The sequence below is a fragment of the Sceloporus occidentalis genome, unplaced genomic scaffold (genome assembly GCF_023333645.1).
Source record: "Sceloporus occidentalis isolate IW3139 unplaced genomic scaffold, rSceOcc1.0.p SCAF_311, whole genome shotgun sequence".
Taxonomy (NCBI): domain Eukaryota; kingdom Metazoa; phylum Chordata; class Lepidosauria; order Squamata; family Phrynosomatidae; genus Sceloporus; species Sceloporus occidentalis.
This window is the reverse complement of record NW_028317291.1, coordinates 403,905-423,821: the sequence shown is the minus strand read 5'-3', so window position 1 is coordinate 423,821 and position 19,917 is coordinate 403,905. Positions and strand designations below refer to the sequence as shown.

The window sequence follows — 19,917 nt, the reverse complement described above, 5'->3', positions numbered from 1 at the left end:
CGGCAATCACACTCCTATCATGCCTAGGCATACCTAGATTCCAGCAATAATATATATTGTTATTGCATTTTTTGCCCAATTTTGGCATGTTACTTTAAAAAAAACCAACAATATTTTATATATATATATATATATATATATATATATATATATATATGATGTCTAACACCAATCACAATCCGATCATGCCCAGGCAGCCAGCAGGAGTGTGATTACAGGCTCCCTATGCCATGCCACCCCCCCACACACACTCATATACTCTTTGTACTCTTTGGTTTAGGAACATGGCACTGGCAACATAATTCCCTGTACTAATAGGGCGTTTTATGATGTATCTCTCTGTTTGTAAACATATAGCATATGAGAATCACCCCTCACCTAAAAACAGATTTGCTAGCTAGGGGAAACATTTCACCAAAAAATGAATAGGTCACTTCAGATTAATCTCTGCCCAGACGCTGTGTAATTAGCCAGAACAGTCAGAACATTCTCCTAAAGTGGTGTCTAATGGGATGAAATTACACAGAAAATGTATGTAATGAACTAGGTATTTAGGATTCTGTAACTGAATAGAAATTTGTAAATTAGGTACAGCACCAAAATATTATGGATGGTTGAAATCAGACAAAAACCTGGAATATATCTGATTGCAGATGTACTTTTCAGCAGTCCAGTTTTTGACCACTTCTTGATCTATGATAGTTCAGGGAAAGGCTATCAAAATTTCAAATTCCCTAACTAAAACATTTACAGAGACAAATAAAGAACTGTCTATGCAAATCTTACTCATTGTTCTTCCCTTTACTATGGTTCGAGGACATAAGATTCTTTGCATATATGGAAGAAGTTAGAAGTGCATTTCAGAGCATGAATTAGTAGGAAATATCATTTGATGACTTAATGAAAGATTGTGTAAAGGTAGGTAATATTTTAACATATACACATATACTTACAGTAAACATTGTGCTATCAACCTGAAAAGCCTCTGCAAAGTTTTTAACAGTGACTGGAAAGGAAGGAAAGGCTACAGAGACTCCTGTAAAAATGACTAGAAAAAAACTAGAAAAAATATTTTTTTTCCAAAACTTTGACCAGAAGTAATTCTTTAATTACACTTTTGTCCTATTCTTATTTTCTAGATATGATTATTTCAAACTTGTTGTTGCCTGTTTCCTTTCTATGTGTTTTATCTATTGACAAAAAAATGAAGACATGTCCATACTTTCAGGTAATGCTTTGTTTAGGTGAAAAAATTAGCTTTAGGGCAGTTCTTATGCATGTCTTATTAGATGATCAGTGACTAAACTATTAATTGCACCCATTCATTTGAAAAATACCTTAGGCTATCTAATCTTCAACATCTGCTCTATAGTATTACATTTATCCAAATATTTATACATGTGATAGCTTACATTCACATACATATACTGGTACACATGCAAACATCCCTCTCCTCTAACACAATATGACTGACAGGAGAGGAAAAACTAATCTCTATACTCCTCACCTCTGTGTCTTACTCTTTAAAGATGAACTGTCACTGTGACAGCTTTCAGCACAACTAAAATGACTTATTTGTCAAAACATCAATAGAATTGCTTTGGTGATATTTGCTGTGGATGGATGTGGAGATCTGTGAGAAAAGGCAGCAAAACTAACAAATAGCTTATAGTTTTGAAGTCATCTCCTTTCTTCTTCCACAACAGTTATGTAGGTAGTTATAAAATAATCATGCAGCATTTGGCAAAGTGTACCTTGGATGACAAACATGTATATATTGGCTCTCTCCTTCCAATCCTATTTGTGTTATTCTTCTGAACAGTCTTCTCTTCATGCAGTATACATAAACATTTGACACGTACTCTTTCCTGTAGAATGCAAAGGCTTCCTCCATTAAACAGACTGTCTGATGAGCATCTTCTTTAAGAGTTTAAAAATAAATAAATAGAAATTCTATGTGAGGTCAGTAATAAAACACTTCACACTGCTGGTTTGGAACAATGATCTTGACAATTTTATACAGAATGTGACAGAGGTGGCATCAACTGCCCCCCACCCCCGACCGAACCAGGTCTGAAACGTTGGACCACCAATTTCCCCACATCGGATAAGACAAATATATGGAAAGCTTTTTTAAAAATAAAACAAGGGTTGCCGATGACAACATATGCAGAGATTACTTTAACTATTGTGCATCAGCATATATCTCTTCTGCATCTTTATAAATGGGGGTCTACGACCAGACAGCAATTGTCACAAATGTGTGCAGCAGGATATCATGCATGAATACTGGTCGTGTCCACACATAAAGCTTTTCTGTCCGAGGGTTCGAGCATTTCTCAAAAGGGAGATATCTGCAATTTGCAACTCACCCCTGACATTGCAATTTTAGGGCTCCATCAAAACACAGGAGGATTGTGTACAAGGGTGGAGCAAATAATGGCAGAGGTTGCAAGGAAAATTATTCTACACAAGTGGATGAGAGCGGAAAGCTCGACTGTGTCCCTGTTTCGTCATAAATTACATTTCCTATTTAAAATGGATTGGGTGTACTCCATCATTCGAAAAGAGGAAAAAGTCAGAAAAGTTAGCAATGCTTGGAAGGATTATATAAATATATTGGACAGACCTGTTGGGGAACCTATAATAACAATTTTCCAATACACTGAATGGTATGGCCTGCAGCTAGTGCAGGGGAGAAATGTAATCTAGGCATAGAAGGAAGGGGTAATGGGGGTATTATATGTTACATATATGGTACATGATGCACACGCTGGACACTTTCTAATGTCAAAACTCTCTCAAATTATTAAAACTATACTATATGAGCAAAAGTATGTGGGCACCTGACCTATACGAGCTTGCTGAAAATTGCATTCGAAAACAATGGGCATTAATATGGAGGTGGCCTCCACTCTTCTCCACAAGATGTTGTGTCTTTGGGAATTAGGCCCCTGGGAATCAGCGTAGCTAAATGGACAGGGAGCATGTATGTGTGTGGGTTAGTGCATGCTCAGGGCATGTCCGTGTTTTGATTGGGGTATGTTAATTGAGGGGTGGGAGACCCTAGGTGATATAAGGTGCCCTCTGGGTGACCCCGGTCACTGTCCTTTTTTACAGGCACGGCCAACAGTCTTACCTGCTTCCCACCCTCCCTCCCTATTTCTTGTGTACTACCTTTCTTTCTTTTGTCACAGCTGGCGGTTTGTGTGTCCTTGCCGGTCTGGTTTTGGTAAGTGATGGAGTTTGGATGCTGGTGTAATGGAAGGCTCAATCCTCCCCTAACCTCTGGTGTTTTATTGGACGTGCCCACCGAGCTTGTTGGACGGCTGGTGGTTAGCATTGGTGGTGGGGCAGCGAAAGGTAGCTGTCAATTTTGTTTGGACGAGGGGGGAGGTGAGTACCTGTGGTCTGGATTGTGCAGTGTGAGAGGCCGGCAAGGACGGGGTTAATTCGGTTCCTGTGTTGGTTATGTTTTGAATATGTTACGGTAATGTGTTATGTATATTTGTATATTTGTATTTATTATTTATCGGTTATTGTATATTATTCTTATTGGTTTATGGTGTTTTGGGCCAACACAGTGTTTTATGGTTTTATAATAAAATTGTGCTGTGGCCTGCTTTATCCAATTTCGGTCTCCGTGTCGTTATTTGGTGGGTTAAACTGGTTTTGGGTTTACAATGCACGATACACACTACCTACATACATGTGCCCAGTGGCCAAAAGAACATTTATGAGGTCAGGTAATGATGTTTGATGACAATAGCAGTATGTTGATGTTTGATGACACAGCTTGGTTTGTAATCGATATTCCATCCCAAAGGAATGCAAAGGGGCATTATTACTCCAGAAGACACATTTCCACTGCTTCAGAGTCCAGTGGTGGTACACTCCAGAGCCACTTTCTTACCACCTCCTCAAATTCCTCCATGTCAAACCATGTATTTTGTGGATCCTGTTTTGTGAACAGGGGCACAGTCTTGTAGAAAAGGAAAGGGCCTTCTCTAAACTGGTGCTACAAAGTTGGAAACATACAATTGTTTAAAAAATCTACCTCTGTCCCGCTTTGGAGGGGTGGAGGAAGGGTAAGACGAGAGCGGTACTCACCTCGGGTGCAGCTGCGAGTGGGCGCACAGCTGTCCGTTCAGCAGCTTCAGCGTGCAGGACTGGTTGGGGAGATCACAATCCCCCTCTAGTCCGCTCAACATTAGGGAGAGTGAGGTCTGTCACTTCGCATTGGCAAATAATGCAGAGCACGGGTATATGACATCGTAAACCCGTGCTCTGCACCAATAGCCGGTGCGTAGTGATGAGGGAGCAGTAAAGCGAGATCTGAAGTGACAGACCCACCACAGGATGGAGGAAGAAGGATGGAGGAAGAGGTAAGAAATGGGGAGAAAGAGATGTAAGGGCAATGTATGTGTTTGTAAGCTTGTGTGTGTATGGGCAGGTGTGTGTAAGAGCAGCATAGGTTTTTGTAAGCTGGTATGTAAGGGCAGTGTATGTATATGTGTGTGTAAAGGTAGGTGTGCGTGTGTGTGTGTGTGTGTGTAAGGGCAGTGTACGTGCATGTGTATGTGGGCAGTGCACTTGTATATGTGTGTGTAAAGGCAGGTGTGTGTCTAAGGGCAGTGTATATGTGAGTGTATGAGAGCAGTGTGTATGTGTGTAAGGGCAGTGTATGTATATATGTGTTTATGAGCAGGTGTGTGTGAGGGTAGTGTATGTGTATATATGTGTTTATGGGCAGGTGTGTGTAAAGGCAGTGTGTAAGGGTCCTGGGAGGGAGGCTAACATTAGTCTTTTTTTTTTAATAAAAAAAAAACCTCTGCTGCTGTTGACTACTCTTCCAAAGATACTTAGCCAGCATTATGGTGGGCGCCTGGCTAGCAGAGAATCATGGGAATTTTAATTCACAGCTAGCATCTGCAGCTTTATCTACTGTTAACTGCACTTCCCATGATGCTCAGCCAGCATCATGGAAGAAGTATGTCTGGCTGAACCACATGGGAATTCAATTCAATGTGTTGGTTGTTTTTAAAATGCATGACTGTGCTGACAAATGAAGCCTGTTGTAGGTGGCAATGCAAGCGCGACATTGTAAAGGGCAATTGCTTGTATTGGTTCTGCAAGAACGATTTAAAAAAAAAGTGTCCATCTTTCACATTTGAAATGTTGAGAGGTATGCTAAGGGCCTAGCCCAAACCCTGAAACACAGCCCCAGACCATCCCCCCATCACCATACTTCACAATTGGCATATGACTTTTTCCTGGCATCCGCCAAACCCAGATTCGTCCATCAGATTTCCATATAGTGAAGGAAATGATTCATCAATCCAGACGACACTTTTACACTGCTTCTAGTGATTACACAGCTCATCTGCAGCTGCCCGGTCAACGACACGCAGTGGTTGTGCTGATAACACCTCCAGAAGCAGTTTGGAACTTTGTAATCGGTGATGCTACAGAGGACAGGCACTTTTGCGTGCTTCAGCATTAAGCAGTCCCCACGTCTTTTCGTTAACCGCAATGGCCGGTAAAAGTGTTCAGTTTACCATGGAAAACTGTATATTGTTTTCAGCAGAAGTTAAGCTTTTATTGGTAGCTAACTTTGAGTGAATGTTGCATCTTGGGAAAAGATATAAACAAAAGTATATATTTCCTGAAAGATCACATCAAGGGCTATAACACACCAGTGTATCTTCTTTTTATTTACCCTGTCACAAAAAACGTTGAAATATATGTTTTATTTACGATATTTTTTTACATAGCAAGTACAGCATCAGGAAATATGATAACGTACAGTATTTCTAAAATGTTAGCTGAATACATTAAAAAATATATTATGTTTGAATCACCAAAGTCACAATACTACATGTGTGTTACATTACATAGTCACTAAGGTGCATATGCCCCACAATGTAACCTTGCATGGTTCTCAACTTTGAAACAATAAACACTATGTCTCAACGATAGTTGTGGCAAATTAAGTCTCTTTATTTATTACACACAGAGTTCCCGTATAATGCGGCAATCCCTCTCCCCGAGGACAGCTGCTGAGTCACCGTGCACTCATTATCCAGATCAACCTGCATCTGATGTGCCATGCAGGTCTGAGGGGCAAGCTAGGAGCTCAACTAGCCGTACACCCCTCCCCGATGAACAGATAGCGAGCTGGGCCACCCCACCCAGCTGCTATCGCAAAAGATCAACAGGGCATTATCAGAATGGCCCTCCCCATATGCACCCTGGCGTTCATCTGGCAAAAGCCCCATTTAGCCCAGAGAAACAAGCTCGACCACAACGTCAGTGCTTGTCATTGAGCGCCTGACCACAAAGTCAGTGCTTATCATTGACCATTACCGTCACCGGAGGGGTATGCCTGCACCCAGCGATGTACCATTGCCAGGCCCAACCACAAAGTCAGTGCCTGGTGCTGGCCCGAATCGAAACCGTAGAGGGTGTTTGCTGGCAACCTTGGGAGGAGGGAAGGCCATATTACCACTGGGAAGTGAGTCAACTGGAGCGTTAGTGTAGCTTGAGACTTCTTTGGCGTTTTATTTCCAGTCGCCCTCTGGTGCTCCTGAGGCCCTCATGAGGTTGGGTGGGAAACAAAGCAGAAAAAGTAAGTAATGCAGGGCCAGGTTTAATACCTATCTCATTTACCTAATCCCCTTTGTCCCTGCCCCATATTTTCCCGCTGTTTTCCCAGCTATTCTCCATTTTAGGTGTACCTGGGGGCAAAGCACCTTAATGGTGCTCGCTCACAGGCAGTCCCTCGCGATTTTTAGAGCCACAACATGACCAAATGATGAGTGCACAAAGCTATTCCATCTGATACAAATTCACTGTTGGAGCAAAAATGCACACCTAGTGATTTGGAGGGCATCCCCTGAACACCCACAAACTATAATTAAAAAAAAAAAAACTAGAAAATTTCAAAGAAACCTTTTTAAGTGATCATCAGCAACCACAAATCTAACACGAACTCAGAATTTTCCATAGGAAAAATTTTCCATTGGTTGTGACTTGGTCCCCACACACCTGTGGAGGCTGAAGAAAAAAATGTTAACCCCCTTCAATGCCTTAAAACATTGCAGGGGTTATTGCTGCATGATCGCTCCATGGGAGGGTCAGGGATGTACCTCTGTAAGCAGGCTTTAGCGTTAGGACCCACCGTCATTGGAGTACTTTGGTGTAGTGGTGGGCTAAGCATACTATGACCATAAGATGTGACGGAATCTCCAATAGTTATCATATAGTCCTAGGCTAGTTCCTGTATTTATGTGTGTCAGTATCCCTGCTAGGCGATGTTTCCATACATTATTCATGTATGTAGTTATGTAGGTTTGTATGTCTTATTCAGTTGATCTATACATGCAAGTGCTGTTTTATGTGTTGCTTATTTGATCTATACCTATTTTGTGGTGCAGGAGTGGAGGGAGAGATTGCATGCTAGGGAGCGTGAAGCAGGGCCCAAGGAAATGCTTGCGTAGGATCCAATTTTTGTCAATATCAAATGTATCGGCAGCAGGGTCTAATATTTATATATATTGGCAGCTGGGGCTAATAAGAAACTACCAGTTCAGTTGTTATTTTGAAGTCATATTTCAATCATAGGCTTTACGTCAAAGAGATACGTACATATTGTGTAGTTAACAATGCATGTCTAACGCATATATAAATTATATATATATATATATATATATATATACACACACACCTGTGTGTGTAATCTCATGGGCTTTCTGCCTGAATGGCAGAAATAAAATGTGGTCACCCAAGTTCAGTAACACATCCTAATTACAGTCATAGCCCATGTACAGTTTTTTATGTTCAAGAGGGCGACACCCATGCTTTACATATTACCCTATAGCACATACTTTTAATACCATTGGATTAAGGGGTTTGGGTGAATTTTTTACTTTTTAATTTTTTACTGATGTGGTAGGGCTAAAGGGCACTTTTTATTATATTAGGGTCTAAAAACTGGGTGCGTCTTATACAGTGGTGTGTTGTTCAGCAGAATCTCTTGATCCGTCACGGCGACACAGGAACCCAGTGGAGTCATATGAATGTACAGCACATCACCTGACTCCGCTCAGTTCCTGTTTGAGCAACGCAGAGGAAAACAGCGGCCCCCACGGAAGTCTGCGAGCCGCACCAGAAGATCTGCAGTTCAGGTATAGGGGGCACAGGGAGGCTGAAGGTGATGTGCATGTACTGGCTGCCTGAGCATGATAGGAGTGTGATTGCTAACAATTGCTAGCAGCTAACATCAATCACACTCATATGATTATGTAATGTTTCCAAGGTCCTGTTGTCTTCCCACCTCACCACTTGTCCCCTCGACCATCACATCTCCTGCCACCCCTCTCTATTGTCCTTACCCCAAGCCTAGCCCACATCTTTAATCTCTCCTTGTCCTCTGGTGTGTTCCCATCCTCATTCAAACATCCCATCATCTCCCCCATCCTAAAGAAACCTTCACTTGATCCCACATCCCCATCAAACTACCGTCCAGTTTCACTTCTCCTGCTAGTTTCCAAACTGCTGGAACGATTAACCTCAACTGACAAACTTTCTCTCGTCAAACTCTCTACTTGACCCTCTACAATCTGGTTTCCGACCACAGCATTCAACACAGACTGCACTGACTAATATTACTAATGACCTCCTCACAGCTAAAACGAAAGGCCAATTCTCACTGGTTGTTCTCTTGGAGCTCTTAGCAGCCTTCGACACAGTCGACCACCCCCTTCTCCTACAAACCCTCCATGCTCATGGCATCTGTGACATGGCTCTTTCATAGGTTAAATCCTACCTTTCTAACCGTACTTTTAGTTTCTCATTTACTGGAACTTGCTCCTCTCCCCTACCGGTACTGGTGTTCCTCAAGGCTCAGTTCTTGGGCCTCTGCTATTCTGCATCTACACTTCTTCCCTCGGAAAACATATTTCTTCCTTTGGTTTCCAGTACCACCTATATGCAGCTAACACTCTACTCTATATTTCTGCTCCCGACCTCTCCCCCTCTCTTCTAACTCGCCTCACTGACTGTCTATCAGGAATTGCATCATGATGGCGTCCCGTTACCTAAAGCTCAACATCTCATGGTAATCCCGCCATCTGCTATGTCCACTTTTCCTGACATCTCTATTACTGTTGATAACTCCACTATCCAACCAACAGACCAGGTTCGCTGCCTTGGTGTCACCCTCGACTCTGCTCTCTCCTTCATCCCTCACATCCAGTCCCTCACCAAAACTTGCCGCCTCCACCTGAAAAACATCTCCCGAATCTGCCCTTTCCTCACGCAAGACAACACCAAGTTACTAATCCACTCCCTTGTGATATCCCGTCTGGATTATTGCAACTGCCTACTAACCGGTCTCCCCCTCTCCCGCCTTTCACCGCTTCAATCAATCCTCAACACTGCAGCTAGATTAATCTTTCTCTGCCGACGCTCTTCATCCGCTGCTCCAGTATGCCAATCACTTCATTGGCTCCCCATACCCTTCAGAATCAAATTTAAACTTCTAACCCTGACCTATAGAGCCCTCAACAACTAGGCACCCACTTACATCTCTATCCTCCTATCCAAATACACCCTCTTCGTTCCCCTCACGACCTGCGGCTTTCTTCTACTGTTACCTCTTCCCACTCCCATATTCAGGATTTCACCCGCGCCACTCCCCTCCTGTGGAATTCCCTTCCCCGTTCCGTCAGACTTTCTGTCTCGTACGCGACTTTCAAAACCTCTCTAAAAACCCACTTGTTCAGGGAAGCATACAACATTCCTTTACAGTGCTCCCAACCATCATCCAATTCAAAGACATTGGAACAAAGAGCTTCAACACATCATCACAACCAGATCAACTCATCCCCATCCAAGCAGTCCTCTCCCCTCCCCCCAACCACCGACTAGATTGTAAGCTCGCAAGAGCAGGGCCCTCTTCTCCTTTGCACGAGTTTGTTATTGTATGTCTTTATAAATTGTTCTAATGAATGTAACAGCGCTGCGGACTCGGCCGGCGCTTTATAAATAAATATAATGTGATATAATATATTATCAAATTTCGGGCCCCAAAATTAAGGTGCGTCTTATACATGGGAGCGTCTTATACTTGGGAAAATACGGGGTATTTTCATTGTGAGTGAGGTTTGGGAGCTGTCTGGCTAACGTTTGGGGGGTGAGTGCCGTTTCCGACAGTTAATGTGGGGATATTAACGTGTGAATGTATGTTAGTGTGTGTCTGGGTTTGTTAGTGTGTGTATGTTAGTGTGTGTTTAGGTATGTTAGTGTGTGTCTGGGTACGTAAGCATGTGTGGGTACATGTGTGTCTAGGTATAATAGTGTATATGCTAGCGTGTGTCTGAGTATATTAATGTGTGTGGGTATGTTAGTATGTATGTAAGTGTGTGTGTTAGTGTGTGTCTAGGTATCATGTGTGGATGTGTGTATAGGTACATTAGTGTGTTTGTCTCGGTAAGTTAGTGGATGTGTGTGTGTGTGTGTTACTGTGTATTGTGTATACTGGGTATATAACTGTGTATATGTTTGTCTGGGAATGTTGGTGTGTGTATGTGTGTGAGTATGTTAGTGTGTGTGTCAGGGTATATTGATGGGTGTGTGTGTCTGGATATGTCAGTGTAAGCATGTCTCGATGTCTGTGAGTGTTAATTTTTGTGCCTGTGTGGGTCTGTGTTAGCTTGTCTGGTTGTGTTAGTGTGAGTGTGTCGGCATGTTGGTGTGAGTGTCTAAGTGTGCATGTGTTAGTGTGTGTTAATATTGAATGTCTAGCTTTGGTAATTTGAGTGTCTCGATGTGTATTTTGATGTGACCAGGGACTGAAGCTGTGTGTCCAAAGGAACAGTGCTAGGGGCAGTATTGTCTGACCCTGACAGCCCAAAGCACTGGAAGATTGCTTCTTTAGGCTCTATTAGGGAGATTTTTTTAAAACAAGACTTGGGGCATACTGATTACTGAGAACACTTTATGATAACCAAATATTATAGAAAATTATACTTGTGATCTGTAATCAGGAGATTACAGAATCCTGTCATTGGCCTGCACTGCTACATCTGGCATCAGTGGTGTAAAACAAATTGCAGTAGGTGTTAATGCGTCCAAGTACTTTCACTGAAAACAGTCTCGGTAAGAGTTCATATAAGGGTCTGTTTGCTCCCTGTCATTTTAGGAATATCTGGATGATTGTTCATATACTGCTACAGGCACTTAGTGTGAACAGATGTCAGTTGAGCAGATATGATTTTAGTAGACCCTAGGGGAATAGAGGCAGTCTGTAACAAAATTGTGCAAACTTTTAATCCGCTCAGTTTACAAATAATCTTTATATTTTGTCAATTCTTGAAAAATAAAAGAAGTGAAAATTCATGCTTACATTGTACATGTAAACGAGGAGGCTGTTCTGCATTATAATTCCAGCACTATATACCTAGCCTTTTAGAGCACAGGGTGTCAGAATACTTTGGAATTTCCAGGTATGTCTGTATGGAAGTCTCTCTCTCTATATATATATATATATATATCAACTGATAAGTCGTAACATTATGACCACTTACAGGTGAAATGAATAACAGTGATAATCTTGTTATCATGGCACCTGTCTGTGGGTGGGATATATTGAACAGCAAGTCCACTGCCAGAAGCACCTACAATGGGCATGTGAGCATAAGAGCTGGACCACAGAGCAATGGAAGAAGGTGGCCTGGTCTGATGAAACACATTTTCTTTAACATCACGTGGATGGCTGGTGCGTGTGCGTTGCTTTCCTTCAACAACACATGGCACCAGGATACATCCAAGATTAGGCAGGTGGTCATAATGTTATGGTTGATCATTGTATATACTGTGAAAAGGCAGGTGTGAAAATGCTGTAAAGTAATAATGCTTTTAACCCCATAAGGATAACACTGTTTTTTTCATACTGAGACTGTTTTAATGTTTCTGTGGTGTTTATGTCTAGCGGTTATTTTCTTCTTCCACATTTAGTGTACCCACACAAATTATATATTGATTTTTCAGGACAAGAAGGGCTTTCTTTAGGTACTATCATTTTGATCATATCATCTTCTAACTCTTCTATAATATGTATTTTTTAAAAGTAGCATACTGCTGTTTCAAAACCTAAACAGTTTTTCCCAAAACTGACCATCATGTGCCCATGTCCTATTTGGGACATCTTTGATAATTCTAGCACCAGCCAAAATTTGTACTTTTTTTTTTTTTTTAAACACATTGAAATTCAGGTATGAGTTTCCATATCCTGGTATATGTCACTGTCAACCAACATCCCAATATGTGTTTAACAATATAGCCCGAGTATAGCAATGACTCACATACATAGGCCAGGCAAATTTTGTGGAAGTTATGGGACCAAAGCTAGAGCATGCCCTTTTCAGAAATTGAGTTTTCAGAATTTTGTTTGCTGGGCTTATCTTGCATGTGGGGCAGTTTAGCAGCCCCCAATTCAAATTCATATGTTTTGGAATAGTAGAGCCAAAATAGTTTCATTTATAACAAATATTAACCAAAAAGTATGAACAAAATAAACAAAAGGGACCTATTATGAAATGTAATTAATTGGAAAATGTGTAAACCTGTACCCTGCCGGCACCTCTGCTGGGGCTTCTATAGTGGAGCACCGGAAGGTCATGTGATGCTGGCGCTCCGTCATAGAAGCCCTGGCAGAAGTTCTGACAGCAGCATCGCACAGACCTCCACCAGCTGCCTGAGATGAGGATCTTAGTCTTGTAGTCAGACCTCTACTTAAGGTCTGATTAGAAGACAGCCTTGAATATAAGACGAGGGATATTTTTCAAAGCATTTGCTCTGGAAAAAAACTTGTCTTATAATCGAGCAAATACGGTATTACATACACACGCATTTAGTTGATGACAGATAGTTGTTCTTGGCTTTGTGAAACGTCACTGTATGGTAACAATGCTGCATTGCTTTTACCGCTATGTTGTAAATATTTTTTGGTTGTTGCCTATTCTTGTTACATTTCTTCATTCGAGAGTTCATTTTAAATTAAATGATAATGTGCACCCCTGGTATTCTACAATAGTGAGGTCACTAGCACTTAAAGAAAACTGTTTTACTCTGTATACCATATGTCCTAGACTAACAAAATTATCTTATGACGGAGAATGCACCATAAACACTGCTAATTTGCAGTACAATTATCGTGTGACGTCAGTCTGTTAAATGAGATGGATAGCAGGGATACACCTGTAATAATGTGGTTTCCAGACCAAACCCTTGAAAGGGATTTACAACAACATACCATAGTAATTAGCAAGATGTCTATTAGTATACATGGTTTGTATGAATGGAGCAATATGAGCAGCATGGAATAAGTAGGCATTGTACTGACAAAAACACTTGATTTAAAATGATAAAACTGATTAATCTCTAGAGAATAAATAACAGCCCTTATGCTGTATCTATAATTGGTGACGTTTTCATGTATCAGTGAAGCCATCATTGAGCGCTTTACTAATGCTTCTTTTAATGCAATACCACCGTAACGGAAACACACAGCTTGGTTAATCACATGGCAACTTCTGATGGTGACTGCATGTATTGCTACAGAATTATAGAATAGAAAACATACCTCCCAACATTTCAAAATGTGAAAGAGGGACACCTTTTTTCTTCGTTTTTGTCAGCACAGTCATGCATATTAAAAATAACCAACACATTGAATTGAATTCCCATGAGGCTCAGCCAGACATACTACTTCCATGATGCTGGCTGAGTGTCATGGGAAGTGCAGCAACAGTAAAGCTGCAGATGCTAGCTGTGAACAAAAATTCCCATGATTCTCAGCCAGCCAGGTGACCACTATAATGCTTGCTGAGCATCATTGGAAGAGTAGTCCACATCAGCAGAGATTTTTTTTAATTAAAAAAGGCTAATGTTAGCCTCCCTCCCAGATATACACATATACACATACTCTGCTTTTACACACACCTGTCCATAAACACACATAAACTGCCATTACACACACACATATACATGTACACTGCCCTTACACACTCACATATACACGCACACTGCCCATACACACCAGCTAACAAATACCTATACTGGTCTTACACACCGGCCCATACACATACACAAGCTTACAAACACATACATCTTCCTCCATCCTTCTTCCTCCATCCTCCATCCTATATCCTGCATCCTATGGTGGGAGCGCTGTGACAGAACCCTCCATCACTGGGACCCCTGGAGAGGCCTGAGAGCCAGCCTCCTCCCTATCAGGCCTGGTAGAGACTTCTGTGTGTGGATACAGGGGTTCAGTTTCTGCTGATGTTCCCCATGTTTTAGCACTCAGAGTCTCAAAACTGTAACGTCAGCTGGACATCCTGTGGTAGGAAGAAGGCTGATTGTCTTAGCATTGTTGAAGACATTGAAGGTGGTACAGCATTACTGTTATCATTATATATTGAGGCAGACATTGACGGTGGTAGAGCATAACACCTACCACTATATACTGAGGCAGACATTGACGGTGGTACAGCATTACACCTATCACTATATACTGAGGCAGACATTGATGGTGGTACAGCGTAATCCCTATCACTATACATTGAGCCAGACATTGATAATAGTGCAGCATAACTCCTATCACTATATACTAAACCAAACATTGATGTGGTGTAGGCCTACCACTTCATTGTCTGGCTTAGGGATGCACCGAAACTTCTGGACTGAAACCGAAAATGCAGCATTTACCTGTCCGTAACCGAATATGACCCCCCTCCATAAAAAAAAATCTCACACTTTTATTTAAAGTAAGTAACACAGCAAAATTGGACAAAAAAATTCATAAACAATATTAATATATATATATATTATTGTTAACAGCAATCACACTCCTATCATGCCCAGGCATACCCAGATTCCAGCATGTACTAGCTGACTTGGCATGATATGATTGCTGATATGATTGAGTATGATTGCTGTTAGCATCTATATACATCTATCATATACACAAACACTTTAACAGTCACTCACTAATTCACACTTTCATTCACATAATTAATTCACACAATCATTTATTCTCTCACCCATTCACACATTCATTAATGCATTCTCACAAACTCATTAATTATCTCCCTCATTCAGACAATTCATCCACACATTCACTCATTCTCACTACCTACCTTTCCCCCTTTTCTACCCCCTTCTCACTATTTACCCCCCCTTCCTTCACACTATCTAATCCCTTCCCTGCCCACTATCTACCCCCCTCTCCCTCCCTCCCCACTATCTACCCCCCTCCCTCTCCCTCCCTCCCCACTATCTACCCTCTCCCTCTTTGTAGTTAAAGGTTTTGGACTTACCATTCAGAAGTCCTGCGGTGGGAGCACGACGCCTCAGTCTTCCTGCTCTGTCGCTGCTTCCTGCTCTGCCGCTGCTTCACTGCTGAGTGCCAAAATATGACGTCATACTTCGGCGCTCAGCATGAGATGCCGGCACTGCGACGGAGTTAGAAGCCTCGTGAAGGAGACTGAGGGGTGCCGAGCGGTTGCTAGGCACCCCTCTGTCTCCTCCGCGTAAAAAAAAATGACGAGGCTGCCGGGGATCCGGGCAATCAGGGACATGTGGTCACCCTAGCCCGTGGGACCCCCCTGAATGAGCGACACCCGGGGCGGACCGCCCCCCCCGCCCCACACTAGGTACGCTATTGCCTATAGGTATGACTAGGTGTCACTGCTGCATACCTAATTATCAATTACATAACAGGTAGCTGTTAATCCTGTGAGCTCCTGTTATCTCTGTGTCCTGGCCATTGTCTGTCTCAAGCCAATTATATGTCTATCGTCATTCCATTATCGTCTACGTCCCCAATTAATGTAATTATTTATGTCTCATGTCATTCTGTCCTTCCCCTGGATATGGTGTTTTGACATGGTAATTGGAGCATGTGATATTTGTATTGCCCCTTTTCTTACTTGTGTATATATAGCTCTGTCTTTGGTTTTAATAAAGGAGTCCTGTTTGCACCTTAACATGAGTGTTGCCTGATGTTTGGGGTGGGCTGCTATGATCCTTTATTGTCCTTTTCAGGACAATAGCCACACTGTGTAGCTAAGCTTCAGATAGCCACAGTGCCAACGCAGCTCCGGTGCAGCGACGTCCCTCCTTCTATCTACAACGCTGGTTCTGCCTGGCACTGAACGGGTTAATTGTTGGTGTCCCGGCAGGAGGAAGCAACGTTTGGCGGGAGTACCCAGTCGGGGTACAGGTCAGTCCCGTCACAAGCGCGAGGTCTGTCACTTCACTGCTCCCCTCTTCACTACGCATCGGCTATTGCTGCATAGCACAGGGGTGACGTCATAGACCCGCGCTCGGCATTGAACTGACAGACCTTGCGCTCCCTAATGTTGAGCCGACTAGAGGGAGATCGTGATGTCCCAACTAGTCTGCAGGCTGCACGTGAGGTGAGTATCGCTCTCGCCTCACCCTTCCTCTGCACCTGCATATAGAGTACTATTGATACTTAAGGTAAATGTTATTTTATATAATAACCCTGACAGGGCAGGGAAGCACTACAGATATTATTTACCTAGAGCACAAGAAACTGCAGGGCTAGAGCACCAAAAACCGTAGGGCCGGCTCTGTAACCATAAAGAAAACTCATGTTAAAGAGAAATACACGACCCTAATTTTAAGTTTACAAGAGTTTAAATCCTAATTCATCTGCCCCTCTTTCCTCTTCACCCTGCAATAGTAGTGTGGGCTGCAGTGAAGACAGGATGTGCAAAGTAAGGGAGGGGTAGGGAGGGAAAACGGTGTGAATTCAATGGATAATGGGAGAGGGAAAGAATGTGGTGGTAGAGTGTCTGTTAGCATATGGTGTTAGTGTGTACATGGGGCAACCATTTTTTGAGTGAGTACATGTTTTTAGCATGTGTGTATGTTTTACTGTATGTATGAGTGTGTATATTAGTGCATGAGTGTGTATATGGTGTAAGCATGAGTTTGTGTTAACACATGACATAAGACTGTGTGTGTATGTTAATGTATGGTGTGAGTGTTACAGCAAGTTAGTATGTGTTTTAGTCACGAGTGGGTTTTTTTGGGGGTTTACTGAAGAAATCCTGTACCCAGGCACCACTAACCCTAAACTAATCCCTGGAAGAAAAACTGCCTTTATCCCATGTATTGCGTACAACATGGCATGAATTGTTCATTCTGTAAACATATAATAAGTAATACTATTTTTATTGTTTTCTGCTTTCAAGAATGTTATGAAAATTTGAGAATATGAAATGCTTTAAAAAGTTGAGGAACGTCAGTGCTGTACCCCCCCCCCATCCAGGCAATAATAGCTTGAGCAACATTAGATGACATTATTTTATAGCAGGAGCTAGCTGCTCTTATTTTACCAGAAGAGGGACACTCCAACCATCATAAGTACTTTAATGCATATTATAGCTACATAGTCCCTTTACATTTTTGTGTGGCCGATTTAGCAAATGCATGGGGGGAATCTGCAGAATCCTCTCTTATGCATTTGCCCATTTCTAAACCCCCAGCTAAATACCTTGCAGGAGATGGGTTCAGCCAAGCACATCTTCCTATACATGAGATGCCTATAGTCGGCTCCAAAATTCCAAATCTTACATGATTAAAAGAAAGGAAAACATTCTACCATCCAGCAGTACTAGGAGTGATGTTTCTTGTTTTCTTGTTGTAAATGTGCAGAATAGATAGAACAGCAACTTTAAACAGTGTTGTCATAGATCATCATGTCATCGAACTCCAAACAATTTCACTCACTCAGTCCCTCCTGGTATTAGGCTTAACAGTACCTAACCCAGCAAATGACTTGAGGAACTTTTCTTGAAAACATTTGAGAATCTCTGCCTGATAGAGCTTGACAGAGTCCTGCTGAGGGCCCTGCTACAGTTACCACTTAAAAATGGTGATTTTGGGTGTAATGCACAGAATATAATGCCAGTAAGAAAAAAAAAGCAGTTCATTGCAATGGCGCCTTTTCCCCCCCGTGTATGTGGAGCAATCAAATGCAAGTATAAATGAGCCTGAATTTATTGGTGTGTTGGTGTAACGAGTTTATGTTAGGGTTAGCAGCTGTCTCACAAAATGTCAGTAAAAAATGCTCAGATTGATTTTCTTTGTTAAATACCCATTAACGTGTCAGACAAAAACATCATCCACCTGTTTTTTAAATGTAGTCTAGTAAGAAGTCATAAATACAGAATCACTTAGAATTCCATTTTTAACTTTGTAGGTAAATATAGACAGGAATCGTTAATCCAAATTAACATGTTATTGTACAGATAGGCTACCTTGGGTTATTTATTTGCAAGATTCCATGTGTAAGAAATTTTGACCCTCTTACAAGGTTTGCTCTTTAGGGAATGTGCGATGGAATATACAAAAGTGCATACAAAAAATACATTGATTAGAAAAGCCTATTGTAAAAGTCTTAACAGTTTTGCTATTTAGCACACAAATGCAATACTGAAACACAACCATATAATACAAACAATAACATAAATGAACAGTACTCAAGTGTTACCTGTGAGGATGGGGTTTACCTGGGCTCCGTCTCCATTGGCCTTGATCGAATCCTCTCTTTCTCCCAAATTCCTCTTGCTCCTAAGAATAGGCACACACAGTAAATCCTTACAGGAGCAGTCTTTTACAGGCACTGTTCGTTCAACATATTCTGGATTCAGGTTCTATAAACAAGAAAGATGTCTGCTCAGTGGCTACTTTTTACACATGCTTTTCATGAATTCTGGGTGATGACATCCATTTTGAGGAAGCAACATTTGTGTCAGGCTCCAAGGGGTTCCCTACCTTGTGCAGCGTCCTCAGGCTCCTCCTGTGTGGCTCTGGGTTTGCCGTGTAGGCCGCATCCCTGGCCTCAAGTTGCCGACACGCCATATACTGTGACGCAGTTGCGAAATAGGCTCTGGTGATGCGGTTCATCCCTAGCCTAGAATGTCCTGAACTCCACAAGGAGTGGAGTGAATGAGCTGCAGCTTCAGAGGGCATATCCAATCAGTCAAGGAGCATTCCCATTGGTGGAGATACAAAGATGGACCTACCTGGCAAATCCTACTCGACAAGAGTAAATCAAATGTAATTACTTGGAGGAGCTAGCTACTTGCAGCCTTGTTGAAACCGTGTGAAGCTTCACAGCTTTGCTTGAGTGCTGTGGTGCTACAACTCCTTACCCTACTTGAACATGCTTGACCTTTGACCTCATCTTGTTACATGATTGTCCTGATTATCTCCTGCTCCACAACCACTGCTTATTAACCCTTTTTGATCCTGTGCGGTCTGCCCTTGACCTTCTGGAGTACATATTAACTGTTTCTTGATTTGGACTGCCTGCTACTTGGTGTCTATACCTTCTGCCTTAATGTTCCCAGTCCTTACAATCTGGTACCAAAGTAGACTAAATCAGCCTATTTAACCACAAGCAACAAATGGAGTGCCAATAGCAACCTTTCATACACATTGACACCCATTGTCACCACCAGTATGAGTTGAAAACTAGCTTGTGGTCATCTGTCCCAATTACTTATACACAAGCACAATGTTTACAACCAGGGCCGGCCCTACCATGGAGCAGAGGTGGCACTTGTGAAGAGGCGGCACTTTGCCGCCCGAAGCGCCCATTTTTTTTTTAAAGCGGAGGAGAGAGACGGGCGCCGAGTGGTTTTCACTAACTTACTTGCTCGACACCCCTCTATCTCCTCTGCGAGCCCTCTAGCTCGGTCTCTGTGCCAGCTTGTAATGCTGAGCGCTCACCATGGCAGAGCAGGGAGACTCGCCGCAGGACTGCTGAAAGGTAAGTGAAAGGGGGGGGGATAGGGTAGATAATAGGGAGGGAGG

At 42.2% G+C, this 19,917-nt stretch overlaps 1 protein-coding gene across 1 annotated transcript in view; it reads right to left on the bottom strand.

Annotated features, from left to right (window-relative positions):
- Positions 1–19,005, bottom strand: part of LOC149274915 (uncharacterized) — a 66,986-nt gene extending 47,981 nt beyond the window's left edge. Inside the window, exons 1-2 of the mRNA XM_089505110.1 lie at positions 18,874–19,005; positions 18,590–18,752 (exon numbers count right to left, since the gene is read on the bottom strand). Of these exons, the coding sequence (XP_089361236.1) occupies positions 18,590–18,752; positions 18,874–19,005 (295 nt within the window). The remainder of the gene's footprint in view (positions 1–18,589; positions 18,753–18,873) is intronic.
- Positions 19,006–19,917: the final 912 nt, after the last annotated feature.